Source organism: Alligator mississippiensis, chromosome 4 (assembly GCF_030867095.1).
Source record: "Alligator mississippiensis isolate rAllMis1 chromosome 4, rAllMis1, whole genome shotgun sequence".
NCBI lineage: Eukaryota > Metazoa > Chordata > Crocodylia > Alligatoridae > Alligator > Alligator mississippiensis.
Genome location: NC_081827.1, coordinates 102,802,206 through 102,818,249, shown reverse-complemented (window position 1 = coordinate 102,818,249; position 16,044 = coordinate 102,802,206). Strand labels below are relative to the sequence as shown.

General features: G+C 40.7%; 1 protein-coding gene across 2 annotated transcripts in view; it reads right to left on the bottom strand.

The window, feature by feature from the left end:
• Positions 1 to 16,044, bottom strand: part of LARGE1 (LARGE xylosyl- and glucuronyltransferase 1) — a 424,798-nt gene that overhangs the window by 151,168 nt on the left and 257,586 nt on the right. For both annotated transcript variants that reach the window (XM_059726428.1, XM_014608235.3), the window contains exon 6: positions 13,812 to 13,983. In XM_059726428.1, coding sequence (XP_059582411.1) covers positions 13,812 to 13,983 — 172 coding nt within the window. The remainder of the gene's footprint in view (positions 1 to 13,811; positions 13,984 to 16,044) is intronic.

The window sequence follows — 16,044 nt, the reverse complement described above, 5'->3', positions numbered from 1 at the left end:
TCACAGCCAGCTTTCCTAATCTGTTTGCTCCATACTCTGGAGCCTCCACAGATTCCATGTTGATGCTTGATACCAATCCCAGATGCATCTTCCTTGCCCAAAATAAGGATCAGTAAAATACCTCCACGTTTAACCAGCGATACTTGATCTGTCCCCACTCAAAATGCCCAACAGCCAAAAACTGAGTTAGTTGCTTCTTCTCAGAGCAAGGATCTATGGAAACTAAAAGAGGGAGCAAAAACCAGAGGCAAAGAGCTCCCAAAGAAAAAGTTCTGCCATCAGGCTGTGACAGTCCATGTGCAAAGCACTGCTGTTGACAGTATTACATAGGGAAAGTGAGAGTACCTGAGGGAGCCAGATCTCAAATTATTTTGCACTTCACAGGTCAAAACTAGCACCCTGAAGCTAGTAGGCAGCCAGTACAAATTAGAGAACGCAGGTGTAATGTGCTCCCTGTATGAAACAGTGCTTGCCTGCCTCATTTTGCAGCTTGATCTCCAATTTCTGAATACTCTCAAGGAGTGGCGACATGTAGAGCACATGAAAGCAGTCTCATTCTTTTGATAACTGCAACTATCATGACAAGTCACTCAAAGATGCTCCAAACTTGTGCTACTATTTTGTTATTTTTTTACCTGGGGAGTTACCCAAGCAATCTAACTGGTTAAAATTGCACTTAGGCTTGATATGCTCCACCTCAAAGATAACCAACAGGAGACAATCACAGGCCCCTTATTACTCTTCTAAAGGCAACCATGGATTAAAATTTACTTGGAGTGAACTATAATTTTTCATTTGTTATTTGTTAAATAATTCTGTAATTGTACAATGAATCCCGTGGGGTGCACTATATTTGCACAAAAAGCCTTAAGTAAAATAAAGCACTTGCTATTATCACTACTATGAGATATGATATGTTGGAAGAGGAAGACTGACAAATAAAAACTTTCACCCAGGACAGCATGTTTCTATGGTAATAAGGGACTGCTTTATGTTGTTATGGCAACTAAACCTTTACAAGCAATAACATAAAACCAAAGCGTAAAATCAAAGGAACTGGACATCACCTTACTGCCATCCTAGTACAAGACACTGTGAGTTTCCCTTTTTCCCACTTCAGGTACGTAACTGATAATGATAATACAGTGAGCAAAGCTCTTTAGGAAGAAAAGAAAACCTGTCACATTTTTCCTGCACAGTATCAGATTTGCAACAATTTTTTATAGCCCCCTTTTGGAAACTCAGAGTAGGAATCGTAGCCTACATCTGGTGCACCTCAGTAAAAATAATAAGATGTGATAACAATAATAGCAATTCTGACAGATTAATGCCAGAAGGAGTATATGGGTGACAGACCCTCGTGCTACTTGTTTGCTAGAGCAAGAGATGGGATGGTAATGCTCAAATAAACTAAAATAGATACCAGGTTAATCCTTGACTGATAAGGTATGTTCCACCGTCCACATGGTAAGATTTTCTTTCAATTCAACAATTCTGCTAGGGAGAGGTAATACATTTGTAGAAATACATATTGACTTCAATAGGAGTGTGTCAATTTACACTAATTCTCCATCCCAAGATAAAAAAACCCCACTAACTTTACAGCTGTTTCCTTTCTTTCTACTTCTTTTCCTGATTCCTTTCTTTCTTGCTGTTTTTCATACGCTCTCAGGGTCTTGTTACACTGTGAGCCACACAAATGTTGATGGGTGTTAGTGCTCGCTCGAGTAAAGAGAGGCCGGTAGGGGCCTGGAGCAATCCCCCACCTCTCCTCCCATTCTGGGCTTCCCTCCTGTCCCCCTGGGGCTCCCTTGGTTCACCCCCATTCCCAGGGGTCCCCCCCACCCATTGCCCTGCTTACTTGTGGTTGCCCATATTCTCTGTCCCAGGGGAGCAGGCAGGAAAGGGTTAACCTTCTTGCCCAGTCCTACTCCCAGCCTGCTGCTCTTCTCCAAGCTGAGACCAGCCCAGAGGTAGTGGTGTGGGCAGGCAGATTAACCCTTTCCTGCCTGGTCCCCTGGAACAGACAGCACAAGTAGCCACAGGTAAGTAGGAGGGGACAGAGGTGCAGTGAGTGGGGATCTGGGATGCTCTCAGGGCAGGAGGTGGGGCAGGCAGTGAGCCTGATCTGGGCCTGCAGGGGAAGGAGGGCAGGTGAGGTTTTTACACTAAGGTATAGCCTAAAGTGGCTACACCTTAGTGTGGCAAGGTTCTTTGAGTAGATGTGATATCTTTTATTAGACCAACTGAGTAGTTGAAAAAAAGTTCTTGGCAAGCTTTTGGGTGCAGTCACCCTTCTTCAGGCATAGGGAGTCTCTGCTGTTCTGAGACTCCAAGAAATGAAAGAAGCTAAAAGTGTGGCAGGATGTCAGTGAGAATGTAAACTGGTAGAAATAGAAAGACACAAGGTAAGGCAGAGAGGTGAAGCAGAGGGGGGAGGAGGAGGGGGAAGAGAGCAGGGAAAAAAAGGCTGAAGGCAGGCAGTGCAGTGATAGAGTACGAGGTAGAAGTGATAAAGTACAAGGTAGCCTCTTTCCTACCTTGTACTCTATCCCTGCACTGCCTCCCTTCAGCCTTTTTTTCCCTGCTCTCCTTCACCTCTCTGCCTCACCTTTTCTGTTTTGAATTCTACCTATTTACATTTTCACTGATACCCTGTCACACTTTTAGCTTCTTTCATTTCTTGGAGTCTCAGAACAGCAGAGACTCCCCATGCCTGAAGAAGGGTGACTGCACCCGAAAGCTTGCCAAGAACTTTTTTCCAACTACTCAGTTGGTCTAATAAAAGATATCACATCTACTCAAAGAACCTTGCCTGCCTATGTGCATAGACCAACACGGCTACAACTAAAAACCCTACACCTTAGTGTAACACAAGCTAGGTAACATGAATCAGGAATAATCCTGCCCTGGAGTGGTAAAATTTTGAGTGCCTAATGAGTACTTAAAACTAGTTTCAGGTGTTAATGTGTGGAAAATCCAGGTGTTAAGCTGCTCAAAATTACTGTGTAACAAGGCCCTCATTGTTCACATACCCATCTTCTGTCTTTTCATGTTGCTCTCACTTCTTTATAATTGCTATTACATTTGAATGAATTAAATGATTATGAAAACAAAATGGATGTCAGTGTGCAAGCATTCTCTTATAGTTCTGTCAAAACTTGAATTGGTTCCAGCACTAGGTTTCTAGGCTGTTCTGCTAATACACTTCAACCTTGGTCTTCATTTCTTTGGAGAAGAGATGGCCCACTGTACTCAAATGTGCAACAGTTCTGTGATCCGGCTGACATCAAACTCCTTTTACCTGTGGCCTATGCCAGATAGGTTGTGGTGCATGGTTAGTCTAATCAATGACTGGTCCTTCTAGTCACCACCCCTCATCTTTGGATAGTTATCTTGTTCAGAAAGACTTAAGCTTCTACTGTGAATATTTCTGTACATTCTACAGTTAAGTAACGGAGATAGTCTGCTGGTGTGAGTTGATAGCACTCCATTAACTTCAGTGATTTACTGTCAGTTTATACCAAATTTGTCCCAAGGTTTTCAGATGCTGGTGCCACTAGCATTCAGTTCCTTGTTTGGCTTGTAGGGGAAAGCACCTGAACCTCCCTGGTACTGTTATATATGGTTCCAAAGAACTACTTGATTATACAAGTACTAAATTAAATGTATAGTAACCACTGCATATTAATGATGTGTAGACATGCCCAGTATGTAATATAAAGTATGGTGTCCTGCACTGTCTTACCCCCTAGTGTTGGCTGTTCTCTTTGCTATACCTCAACCTTTCTAGTCCAACTGACAAAGTCCTCTAGGCATATCAGAGCAGTACTCTCTTTCCAAGTTCTCTTAATTTTGGATGATGACATGCAAGTGGAACATTTTCAGGGTCTTCTGACTTATGCCAGCATAAAATAGCTCTCAAAAAGCCACTCTCCTGATCCTTCCCACAACCTCCTGGCTCCAGAATACCCTCTGCACCACACAGACTGGAAATACCTGACATAGAGGTGGCCCTACATTAAAACAGGGGAATCATGAGGTGCTGGCTAAAGCATCTGTGGCCAAGCAACGTAAACAGGATTTAACATAAACTGAGGGCCATGCCCTTAGTATATAGAATACACCAATTTATACTCACTTCAACTTCCTAACATGAAACTTCCACCACCATTTATATCATTCATGACTTAGGTCCCTCTTGTCCAAAGCTGGCCTCCATTTCTCACATCACAAAACTATTATACAATTGGGTATGCTTGGCAATCCTGATTTACAGTACCTGCAGGGAGAGGACAAAGAACATTGTTTCTTATTCTTGACTTGCACTAATAAAGCTGTGGAGCCAGCCTGGAGATACTGGAGGGGTCAGCAATGAACATCAATGATGGAACCATGCAAGGGAAGCTTACAACATTCCTGGCTTACAATTATTTCATCATATTTATGAGCACTGAATATATTTAAATAAAGACTTATAAATGCCTATGACACATTTGAGTCACTAAACTTTTGTTGTCTGTGTTGTGTGTTGAATAACTGCCTGTTCAGCATATATTTGAAATGGCATAGGCTAAAATCCCTTCTCCTATAGCAGTGCCTTAGAGCGCAGAAAAGATTTAATTCAAAGACAGAGCTGGGGGGAAGCAAAGTCCCTCTATTACAAGCTGGAGATTACTATAAAGGGCACAAAGTAGAACAAGCTTGAGCCTTAGGTAAGGCACAGACTCTTGGGGAAGGAGAAAGGACTGGCCACTGCACATGCATGTCCTTTTATCATTGGTTAAGAATTGGAACAATGGGTTTAAAGGTCTTTGGTTCTGCACAATACAAGAATACAATAAAAAGAAATCTGAGCAGTTTCTATTATTTCAATAGAATTACACTGCTTATGGATTTTATTTAAATGGTAGTTTGTTCATTTTTACTAGATGTCACACACAGGATGAATTTATATACAGCATTATGTCAACCACATAATCAGTTGGCTTAATTTTGTAAGCTCTTCTCCCCCAATTCTCAGGCACTATGGACATTGGTATTATGTCGTTATCCTGCAGATGGGACAATTGCACCACTGACCTCTTGGCCATACATGTCACTTCTCACTCCAGTCTACAAGGCAGATAGCTCTTATGCTGTTCTGTAGCCTATGCAAATTCTTCCACTGCCAAGAATAGTATCGCAGATATGATTTGCAGTAGGAAACCCAAAAGGTAAAACATCAGATGAGAGCTTTGTAACTGGAAAAAGTTCCTTAAATCTTCAAAGGTATAGATTCTTACTCCTGCAAAAGGTGGGCTAACAGAACGTGCTTGTCTCAGAGCTGAAGAAAATAGAATATCAAGTTCAAGTTATTATAATGCATGTCACAGAGAATAGAGAAAAGCAAATGTGCTTGATAGATTGCACGTGATTAGAACAAGAGCCGTAGGCATAGAAATCTATCTATTAAATATCATTCTTCCTTTAGTCCCAGTAATAAAACTATCAAACCTTACAGTAAACGTCATTTGTTACACAAATGACCTATGCGCCTCATCCTGTGAGGTTTTTCACATGTGTCAAGCCAAATCATCATGAAACACTAGCAGCTAAGTGTGCCTGGTCAGATGGATAGGTAGCTGTCCTTCACACATTCATGTTCTGCTTATTGGCAGTCACAGAATATAGAAGCTACCAACACTGGTATTAGTACACAGAGTTAAAATGCGTGTTCCCTAAGGGAAGACGATATGGATTTTTATCTATTTTTATATATATATGTGTATATATATATATAAAAACAAGCTGTGAGTTTGTGGAATACTAAATGTGTCAGAGAGAAGCATGTCTATTACTGCACGAGTGGGCGTATTATATCAAGGAGGAAGAGATCAACCCAAATTTTCTGTCAGTGCATAGTGACCCCTGATTGATTTTCTTTTTTGTTTATTGCAAGTTTTTTCCTGCTAAGGCAATCTGTTCCTTCCTTCTGTTTTTGGTACATCTCTCATTTCTGCAGAGAGCTCCATGAATAAGATTCCCAGTGTTTTTATCCTTCCCCTGAGCTGGCGAGGCATATTCACAGTGGACATACTTCCTTTCCCCATGTCTGCCTTCTGGAGCTGATGATCTGGCCTCCTGAAAAATCTCAGGCCAAAATGGCCCTGGGGATTTGGGCCTTGAATTCTGGTCCACTGCGTGCACCTAGCATACTGGACCATACTGGATTTCTTTGAGCAGAGAGAGATGTAGTTAGCTGAGTTAGAAAGCAGGGTAGAATGGCACCTTACAGACCAAATCAGCGTAATCATGGAACACACAGCAGAGAAAGCACCCCACTGATGCTGAAAAGATAGAAATAACTCTTGTGACCTCAGCATTGCCAAGCAGTAGTATTACTAAGGGGGGGGGGGGGGGGGGGCAACAACCCCAGAAATGGACTTGGGGTGGGGATTAGGGCACAAAAGAAAGCAGTTGCTGAGAGCAGCTGTGTTCACAATCATTGAAGCACCTAGTAGACACTACTTCTGCATTGCCCTGAGCACCTAGCTGTGTCATTACACTGCTGTTGCTAAGTCTCATGATACTTGGCGTTTCTTCTAAAAGACCTAGCTCTGGAAGCAAAAAGATAACAAGGGAATCTCAGTTTTCATTTTTAACACAGTAAATTTCTAGCCCTTGTGCTTGTGAAGAAAAGCTTGAAAATGTGACCAAACAGCACCCTAGAGGCTCTGAAACCAAAGAAAAAAAACTTTAAAAATAAATTCTCAGAATTTCCCCCAGGAGATGCACCAAATTTCTATTCGGTGTTGGGCCTCCAGCCTCTAGGTTTTTTTTTCCCTGGAGGGTAGAAACAGAAACAGAACATGTGCAGGTCTTTTCAAAATGTTCACCATTTTTTGTGATGCAGCACATAATGCCAAATTCTATCCAGGCAAGAATGACTAAGCAAAAGCAAAAGGGCAAGTATAAAGGAAAAGGCTTCTATCTGTATACATATTATCCAGCCAACTTGGCTGACCACTGTGAGGATGATTAAGTATTTTTCATAGCCCCACAAACTAAAGTTAGTCTCGTCTCCTTGTTTTACCCCCAAATCAAAATTGTTATTATTTACTTCCAATCATGTTTTTAGATTTTTCTGTTGTTCCTCCAAATGACCTCACACTATACCGCCTTTTTACCAGTGTATGCTGGCATCTCTTGTGAACTCAAACACTTCCACTCAGTACAGACTAGTTATACAGCAGCTCAGTAAGAATCAGAAGTGCCAACTACCCCCATATTTCTTACCAGCTACGGCTAACAAATGGGATTCTTTATCACTGCAGCTTCGAAGCCTCTGCAGTGGAAAAGGGAGGAAGCACATGATGCAATAATCAGGAATAGGAAATCTTAAACAGACATAATCTCCACAGGGACTTCTTCAAAGAGAAAATCTATTTCATTTGTGGAACAACTCTATGATGAGCTATGTACTGTAGCCTAACTATTAAACACTTATACAAGTCTTGCAGAAACTAACAGATGTTCTTTTTATGAGTGAAGACAAGTGCCATTTGGCCTTTTTAGATACCTATAAAAATTCAGATAATTTTAAGCTATTTTAATAGGTGCCTGACAATTTTATTAATGCACTCAGTCACTCTATGGCCCTGTTCCTTCATAAAATGACTGACTGATACTGTGGATTTGCACATACGCCGAGGTGCAAGTAAGTAATGCCTTCTGATTAATTAAAAAAAATGACCTGTATGGACCTGTATGGACCAGAAAAAACAGAATGATGCTTACAGGATTTCACATGAGCAATATCTCACCTTGCAGAGGCCTGGTCTCAAAACAGCGGGGGAAAACCTTTAACAATTTATGGTGTATAAACTGGCAGATTGGACTTCAGTTTTTTTGAGAAAGAAACCCCTGGTTCCAATCCTGGCTGAGGTCATAGGTGTCAATATATTTTCATTTTTAGCTCCAAGTGGATCACTGACTTCATCACAAGTCATCAATATGCATATCCTTGGAGCTTTTGTAAAACAAAGGTCTAGGATCAGCTCAGGTCACCAAAGGCCTTGTCACATGTTACACTTAAGAGGTGTTTTTAGATTGCAGTAAGTATTATTCTGAGTTAGAAAGTTTTCAGAGCTGTCACACAGTAATACTTACTATGGTCAAAATAAAATGTGCTAAACACTAAAGCCATTGAAGACTCCAGTATGCTGTGCGTGCTGGGACCAACAAACAAGTGTCACTTGTCGGTCCCAGCACTCACACTGAAAAGGAGCCTGTTCTGGTATGGTGAGGGGAGCTGGGACCAACGTGCAGGTGGTTGTCCATCCTAGCACCCCCACCGCACTAGAGTCTCCTGCTTGTCTTATTGCTGTGGAATAGTCGGACCTTAGCTAAAGACATGTTACGTATACAATGTGGAGATGCTTCTTGCCAGAAAAGTACTAACTTTGCTCAGCTGTGATGGCGTGTTTTACTGCTTGAATGCTCGCATGCTACTGTTTGAAGGGCAGTAAATATGTCTCAAGTGTAATGTGTGACAAGACCCTAAGACAAAGCTGCTCTGGCAGAGTCACGGTGACGGAAATTTAAATAACACTTGCATACACTCATGCCTGACTCTAGCTGGCCTTGCAGTCCCACACTTCGTGGTGCACTAAATTTGCACAAAAATTTTAAAAAAGACTGCCAGCATTTGATATATAAACTGAACAGAGAACATTTCCTATAGGAATATTCCTAAGCCACCTACACAGGAAATAACAGGGAGGTTCTTGGTTCACCAAAAGAAGCTGAAAAAATGGCTTCTGTTCAGATTGTTACCTCAGGCATTCTGCAGAGCAATATGCCAAGGCACCAACATGTTGAGTGTTTATAAATTTAAAGCCTGGGATTGACTATGTGCCAATCCCTCTTCAGCTGTGGGCACTTGATTCTGCATCCAAATCGCTCCTGACCTTTTCTGGTATTTATGATGTCAGTATGGATTTTTATAACTGTTTGAGCGCTTGACACAAAGCAAACAGGTTCTATACCCTGTGTTTATCCATACAAGGTTGAAGTACTAGGATTTCAGTCCCTTTTCTCAATCTGTCCATTTTCCTCCTTGGTTAATAGGGGACAGGTATGCACATCTTAATCCTAACACATGTAATGTAGACACTGTAGGTGGCTTACCATGCATATGGAATTACAAAAAAATATTTTACTAACCATTGACAATTGATCTGAACTGTTTCCACATATTTACTGTAAAAGGCAAGTGGCCAGTTGGATTAAGGGGCTGATAAATATTCATGGAACATCAAAGCTCAATATATCCTCTAAGTCTGGTATGCCTTAAAGAAACCTACAACCCTTGGTATGCAAGCAACAGCATTCACCCTGGAGTGCTCAACACTGACCTCTGGAATTGTTCGGTTCTCACTAATGGTTCTGAATTGTTACTTATACACAGGCTGACCATAAGGAAATCCCAAACACTGCCTTCCCCCTTTCATTTTCAAAATTTAGCAGGGGCAGGGTGGCATGCCAGGTAGGCAGTGGTGCCTGCCTGCCCACCTGCAAGGTGATCCACGCTGCTTTTACTCCTGGACAGACTGAGCCCTGCACCCCTGCATTTCCAGGACACCTATTATAATTCGCAACAGTCTCTGAAATCTGGGACTGTCTCAGCTAAACCAGGACATATGGTCACTCTACTTATACATGGCAATAGCCAGGGAAAACAAGTAATTGTAACAAGGGTCAGCTGCCAGGAGGCAATCAGGACTTCCTAAGTCTGTTACTATGTGGAAATGCTAAATCATCAGGGGCAGCAGCACAGATGTAAGCATGGTCTGTGAAAGGCTTCTTAACCAGAATCTGTTAGTTTTGCCTGGCCTTGATAGTTGCTGGAGGAGAACGTTTCTGTCTGAGCAGAGCACTCTCAGCACATGCTGGGCTACAACCTAATGAGACCGAAAGTAAACTGACTTGCCATGTCCAATAGAAACCTTAAGTCCAGGTGCCTCAAAGATAGCAGTAAGTACCTTTAACTCAGTGAATTCCCAAGAGGCATGGAGGTGGGAACAGAAAGAAAGTGAAGATAAAATAAAAGAATGTAGAAGAAAAAAAAAAACTGTCTACACTCTCCTAAAAAGAGAAAACATGGAAACCAATCAACATGATTAAATATGCAAGTGATAAGAAGCAGGAATAAGTAGGACTGTACAAACATCCACTGAAAATGAGCTAAAAAAAAGAGATGAAAGTGGAGGTTTGGGAAGGTTGGGAAGCACAGCTGGGATGGGAGGGATGCTTTCCTGGTTGAGAGGCAGGGAAGCAGAGCAGAGTAGTTGGGGTGGAGTGGAGATTTTAATATTTGGAGGTATCATATGGGAGTCTGTTTTTTATTTTGTACCTTGTGGGTTTTATTGTGAGCAAATGCCCTGAGCCTTCCTTGGATAGCACAGAATATAAATCTAATAAGTAATTGCAATAGGAACTATTAATATTTACGCAGGCTAGAAATAGTTTTTAAAGGTGGTTTTAATATTCTTTGTCATTCACACCAACTGACAAAGTCTAGTAGAAGAAGCTACTTCTGATGGACCAGTTTTTGGGCAAGTCTACATGAGACGCTTAATGCACATTGGACTAATTCTACTGCGCATTAGTGTAGCTGGCAAAAACCGTGCTAATGGGCAGCAGATTTAGTCCAATGCATATTAACTGTCACACAGAAAACATTCATCTGTGATAATGTGCAGAAGTGTCAATTATGGAGCATTAATGAATGTGTAGATGCACCCTTTAAAAAAAAACAAACAAAAAAAACCTTGTACACATGACAACAGTCAGAAGTGGTATCATGTTCAGGGCTCTAGAATGGAAATCAGGAGATCTGATTTCACTTCCCAGCTCAGACACTGATTCCTTTGTATGATATTGTGAAAGTTATTTAATCTGTTCCTTACCTTTCCCTCTATAAAGCAAGAGTATTACCATTTCCTAAGCCTATTTAAACTTTAGGCTCTTCAGGCTCTCTCTTAACATGTGTCTGTAAAGTGCCTTGCACAGTGAGGTCCTGATGGGTGCTTTTCAGTGAAATACAAATAATAGAGTCAGAACCAAAATTGATCCACGTTGCCATTTAAACCAGGGATTTGTGAAATCCGTGTTTATTGGATAAACACTAAATCCAAAGCATGAAGGGTAAAATAAAACATCTTTCTATGCTAAGACAATTGAGGATTTAAAAATAAAATAAAATCATTAGCTGAGGTGGACTTTTAATAGTTCTAAGATTGATGGCAGAGAACACAGTTTAAGCTGGTTTTTTTCTTGGCAGAATTCACACATTTTTTGCAATAAATGTGAGTTGGTTATACTAGCCCTACCTGTCTGAAACATTTTATAGCACTTTATCCAGGAACGTGTGTGTGTTCTGCAGCCTGTTTTTCTGCCCCTAAACTAGATACTTTCTCAAGTTTGGAACTGTCAAAATCCAGTGTGCGATGAATAGAAAATGTAACTTGTGTCAACTAAGCCAAAGAGAAAAGCCTATCATGGTGGCTGCAAACACCTGCCTTTGAAGTCAGTATTTGGTTTAAAATTATCCTAGAGGAAATAAAATGTGCAGCATGCTTGTCTGTCGGTGGGGGAGACACTAAGGTAGAAATGTCAAACTCCAAGCTGACAAGCTAGAACTGGCCCTCTTCATATAAATTTGCAGCCCCCAATGGCACATTCAGATTATACAGAGTGAAAACCTTCATTTCAAAGTATTAGTAAATACGTAACCCTTATGGTTGCGAAGATAAAATTCTAAATGTCATATTTTCTTAAGAGGCACTATTTCGGGCTAAGCAAGCTATGAATTCCTTTGGAAGCCTAATGCTGCCACTTCAAGGAAGAGCTTTTCACACAAGTTAAACTGACATATGTATATTAGTAATTTGTGCCCCAACTACACAGTGCTTTGAGTCCTGCCTGGCAATGTCATGTACAGAAAAGTAAGCAAGCAAAGGGCTACAACAAGAACAATTCTTGCATTATCACCATCCCGTCCCAATTGAATGATGCAGAATGCAACACTAACTTTACCAACAAAAATATCAGTTTCTATACAAGGCAGGGGCAGCCAATTATTTCGGGCAAAGGGCCGCTTACTGAGTTTTGGCAAGCCACCGAGGGCCACATGATAGGCAACCAGGAGTGGATAAATACTAATTTTCTACATTTTTTAGGGGCCCCATGGGCTGGATAGAATGGCCTGGCGGGCTGCATTTTGGCCACCTCCTATATAAGGGCTATAACTTTGATTTCCACACATTATTATTAGTAGGGGACTCTTCCTGGGCCACGGGTATCAGAATACCCCTAATTTCATGGCCTTGGCTCAGAGGCCCAAATTCAAAACAAAACAAAACAAAACAAAAAACCCTGTTAATTTGGATTGTTCCACATAACAGATTTTACAGGCCTACACTAAAAGACAACCCTGAACTCAAACCTCTTCTGAGTAGGATGTCCTAGGAAAACAAAGTTGGCCCCCTCAGCCCCTGTACACCATTATGATCTACTGGGAAAACTAGTGTTTCTGGGAATGTAAAGAATGACAGACTTTAGGGGTCTCTCACTCTCTTTCACTGTAGCTGGAAATTGGAAGAGGCAGTGCAGGAATGTCATATTTGTTATCCCCCAGCAGTCCACAGAAGGAAGCTCTGTCCCTTCCTCCTTCACCCGCTGTGAAAATTCTTTGACTGCTCAAGCAAGATCAGACATGAACAGATTTATAATGGCCAATTCCAGGCAACAATTCAGCATCTGAACATTTCTAGTACAGGGAGTCAACAGTTCTAAAACTGCCCTCCAGGTTGAGTAGGATGTGGCGTCAGGGCCCCACAGAGGTGGTAGCTTCCTTTAACAGCAATATTATCACTCTTGTGTTAACTACTGTTGCAGGCAGCACAGCAGACTGCCCCAAAGCAGTCTTTTTAAAGTCACTGTGAGACCCCTAATGGGAAACCAGGGACGAGATTAAAGAGACCTAAAATACCAGTTTCTAAAAACCTATAAAAGGACACTTCAAGAGCGGAAGAAATTCATGACTACATTAAAGAACCAAACATACCAGTGATCTGAGCATACTGGTTGACATCTCCCCTAGCATTCTAACCCATCGGAAGAGAGAGGGGAAAAGAAAAGAAAAAAACCCAACAACCAACCAACCAACTCACCAACCAACCAACTCAACAAGAACATCTGAATATGTGAACAGTGTGTATATGTATGTTTGTGAGAGGAGGGAAACTTGGTAACTTCCTTTAAGGGAGAAAAAATGAGAAAGTCCTGTGTTATTGAGTCCTGAAGTTTTTAACAGGAGTTGGGTGGCTAGCTCCCTTTCATAGTTCTTTTCTTAGAAGCATAAATATTTTACTTCCATTCCCAAATTTGCTAGCATCACTCCAACTATATTTCCCTCCTTTTCAGTGGTAACAACTAGAGGTTTAATTTTAAATGATCCATTTGCTTTTAAGAATAAAACTGTAAATGAATAATAATGTAAAAATATTTCCTCCAAATACCTTCCTTCTGACCACCTCAGTGCAAAGCCATAGGAAAAACATGACAAATTATGCCCATAATTTATACAGGCAACTATTATCATCTCTCCAGTAACACGAAAGAGAGGACCAGTAAGCACAGTACATGTATTCAAACACCACAAAGCTTAAGAGTGAAAGTATTTAAAAATAAATCCCACAGTGCCCCTCCACTTGCCACCCCATGTTTAGTTAACAAAAGAGGCATTAAAAATGGCATCAGAATACCTTTGAACTTGTGAAAGACGGCCCATAGCTCAGCAATGTCAGTGGCAAAGGTTATGTCTGTGTCCAGGACAATGACTCGCTCAAGACTGGAAGGGAGAGTCTTTGTCAGAACCAGCTTCATCAGCCCATAAATCCCGGAGTAGTGTTTGTTGGGGATCCAGGACACTTCCGACTAATGGGAAAAAGGGAAGAAAGGGAAAGGGAGAAAAGGAGGTGTGTGGGAGGGAAAACAAGCTTAATTAGAAATACATTGCAAACACTATCTGCAATGCCAGTTTTAAGCTAACACCAGAAGTACGCTAAAGTATTTTAAAGCTTGAATAAAAACCCAAGTTCTTTGAAGCATCAGCTTCACAGAGCGTATTGAGCATTAAATCAGCATTTCAAACCTTGGACAATCCTTTCCTGGGAGGGGTGGGTGTTTGTGTCTTGGTAAAATTAAAATACATCATTAAGCCAAAATCCCAGGTGTATTTTACACTGCCTTCAAAGCAAAGTAATTCTACTTGCCATTCCCAGAAACTACTGTCTCTGAGTAGATGGAACAAAGGCTTTCCTTTTCTTTTCTCTCCCAAATCCCTTTTTCAAAAGTGACAGAGGTAACTAAGAAGTTTCATTAAGATTCATTGACTTTTTGTGAGAGTCAGCTTCCCAAATCCCTAAAGTTACTTTTGAAAATTAAACTTTTTAGAGAACTTCTGAAAATGTTATCTCAGGTTCACGTCAGATGTTTCTCCAGTCTGGTGTCTGATAGAGAATACAATAAAACCTGCAAATCGTTCCTAGGTTTTCACTCATTGAAGTTAATGGGAGTTTTGTCTGAGACATAATTGCGGGAGGCTTCAGCATGAATGGATTTTTAAGATTTGGCCTGAAAAATCCAAATCCTCCTTTGGAGAAGTTAAAATGAGACAGATATACATAAAGCATATTTGTAACAGTGGGCAGAACTATTCTTTTGTTTAGCAGCCTCATATCAATTCATTGGCATTTATGAGTTGTTCTCTGATAAGTTATTTTTGCACAGAAAATCCTATTTCTCCAAATGCTGCCTCTTGTTCCCACAGCCCCCAAATTTTTTCTATACAAAATAGGTTCTTGAACTTGGCTTGGAATCTGGATGAGGAATGGCTAAGAATATAGCACCTTTCTTTTCTAATATAAAGGAATTGTTTGATTTATGCTATAACAAGGACTCTGCTGATATAAGCTGACCTAGTCCATTTCCTTTAAAACACAACACATTTTTCTTCTGTATTCTTTAAGTTTCTGCACCAGGGAAAGACCTTTCCCCCCAATGTTCATTTTTATTAAAAAGATGGGAGATGCGGTAGCAAACTTTCCCCTTTAGATTTTAAGGGAAGCCAAATTGTATGAACTCAAAATGGATTGCAAATGTGAGAAATATGAACAGCATAAAAAGAAAAATAAGTTTAAGGGACCTCAGCCTAGTTTCTGCATGCAGGAAACTTCACATGTCCTGCCATTTCCATATACACTTTAAGAACATAAGAGGAGTCATATTAGGTCATATCAGAAGTCCTTCTAAACCAGTATGATGTCTTTCACAGTGGTGGAGTGGATGCTAAAGGCAAGGGTTTTTATGGAGGGCCTATACAGACTTAACTCCTGCTGCATTCCGAATCCCTATGGCTTTCAACATTCAGAAAGTAGATTTTTAGCATTGCCACTTGCACACAAAAAGTACAATGAACATGTGTAATATCCATATGCTCTCACAGGTGGTATTTGGACATTGAAAAGGCAATGTTTGCATATGTAAGTGACACGGCACAAAAAAAGGCAGTGACCCTGGTATAAATTGGTGTAAAAGAAATTCGAAGAAGACTTTTAGGGGGCAAGCCAGTACATATAAACAAATGCAAGCAGTGTTTTAAAAATTAGCTTTTGTAGTCTACTTTTTTATCTACTGTTTTCTTTCTTGACCGCAGTTTATGGTACATTACCTGTACTTAATAAACAAATCTAATTTCTATCTTAATATCGTTAAGTTTGTAGGTACATAAATGAGCCTTAACTGTTCCTCAGAGCTTTTATTTTAAATATTTGCATGGCAGTTATGTAGAACCTAGACATTAATTTGGGTTCAGATCCTAAACACTTGAAATATTTGTTGGTCCAGTAATTCCTTATGCATTGTGTAACTGGGATGAACCATTTACGCTACATTTACTAAAAGGGTATCTCCACCTTCGGCTCAGTCTCTGTATTT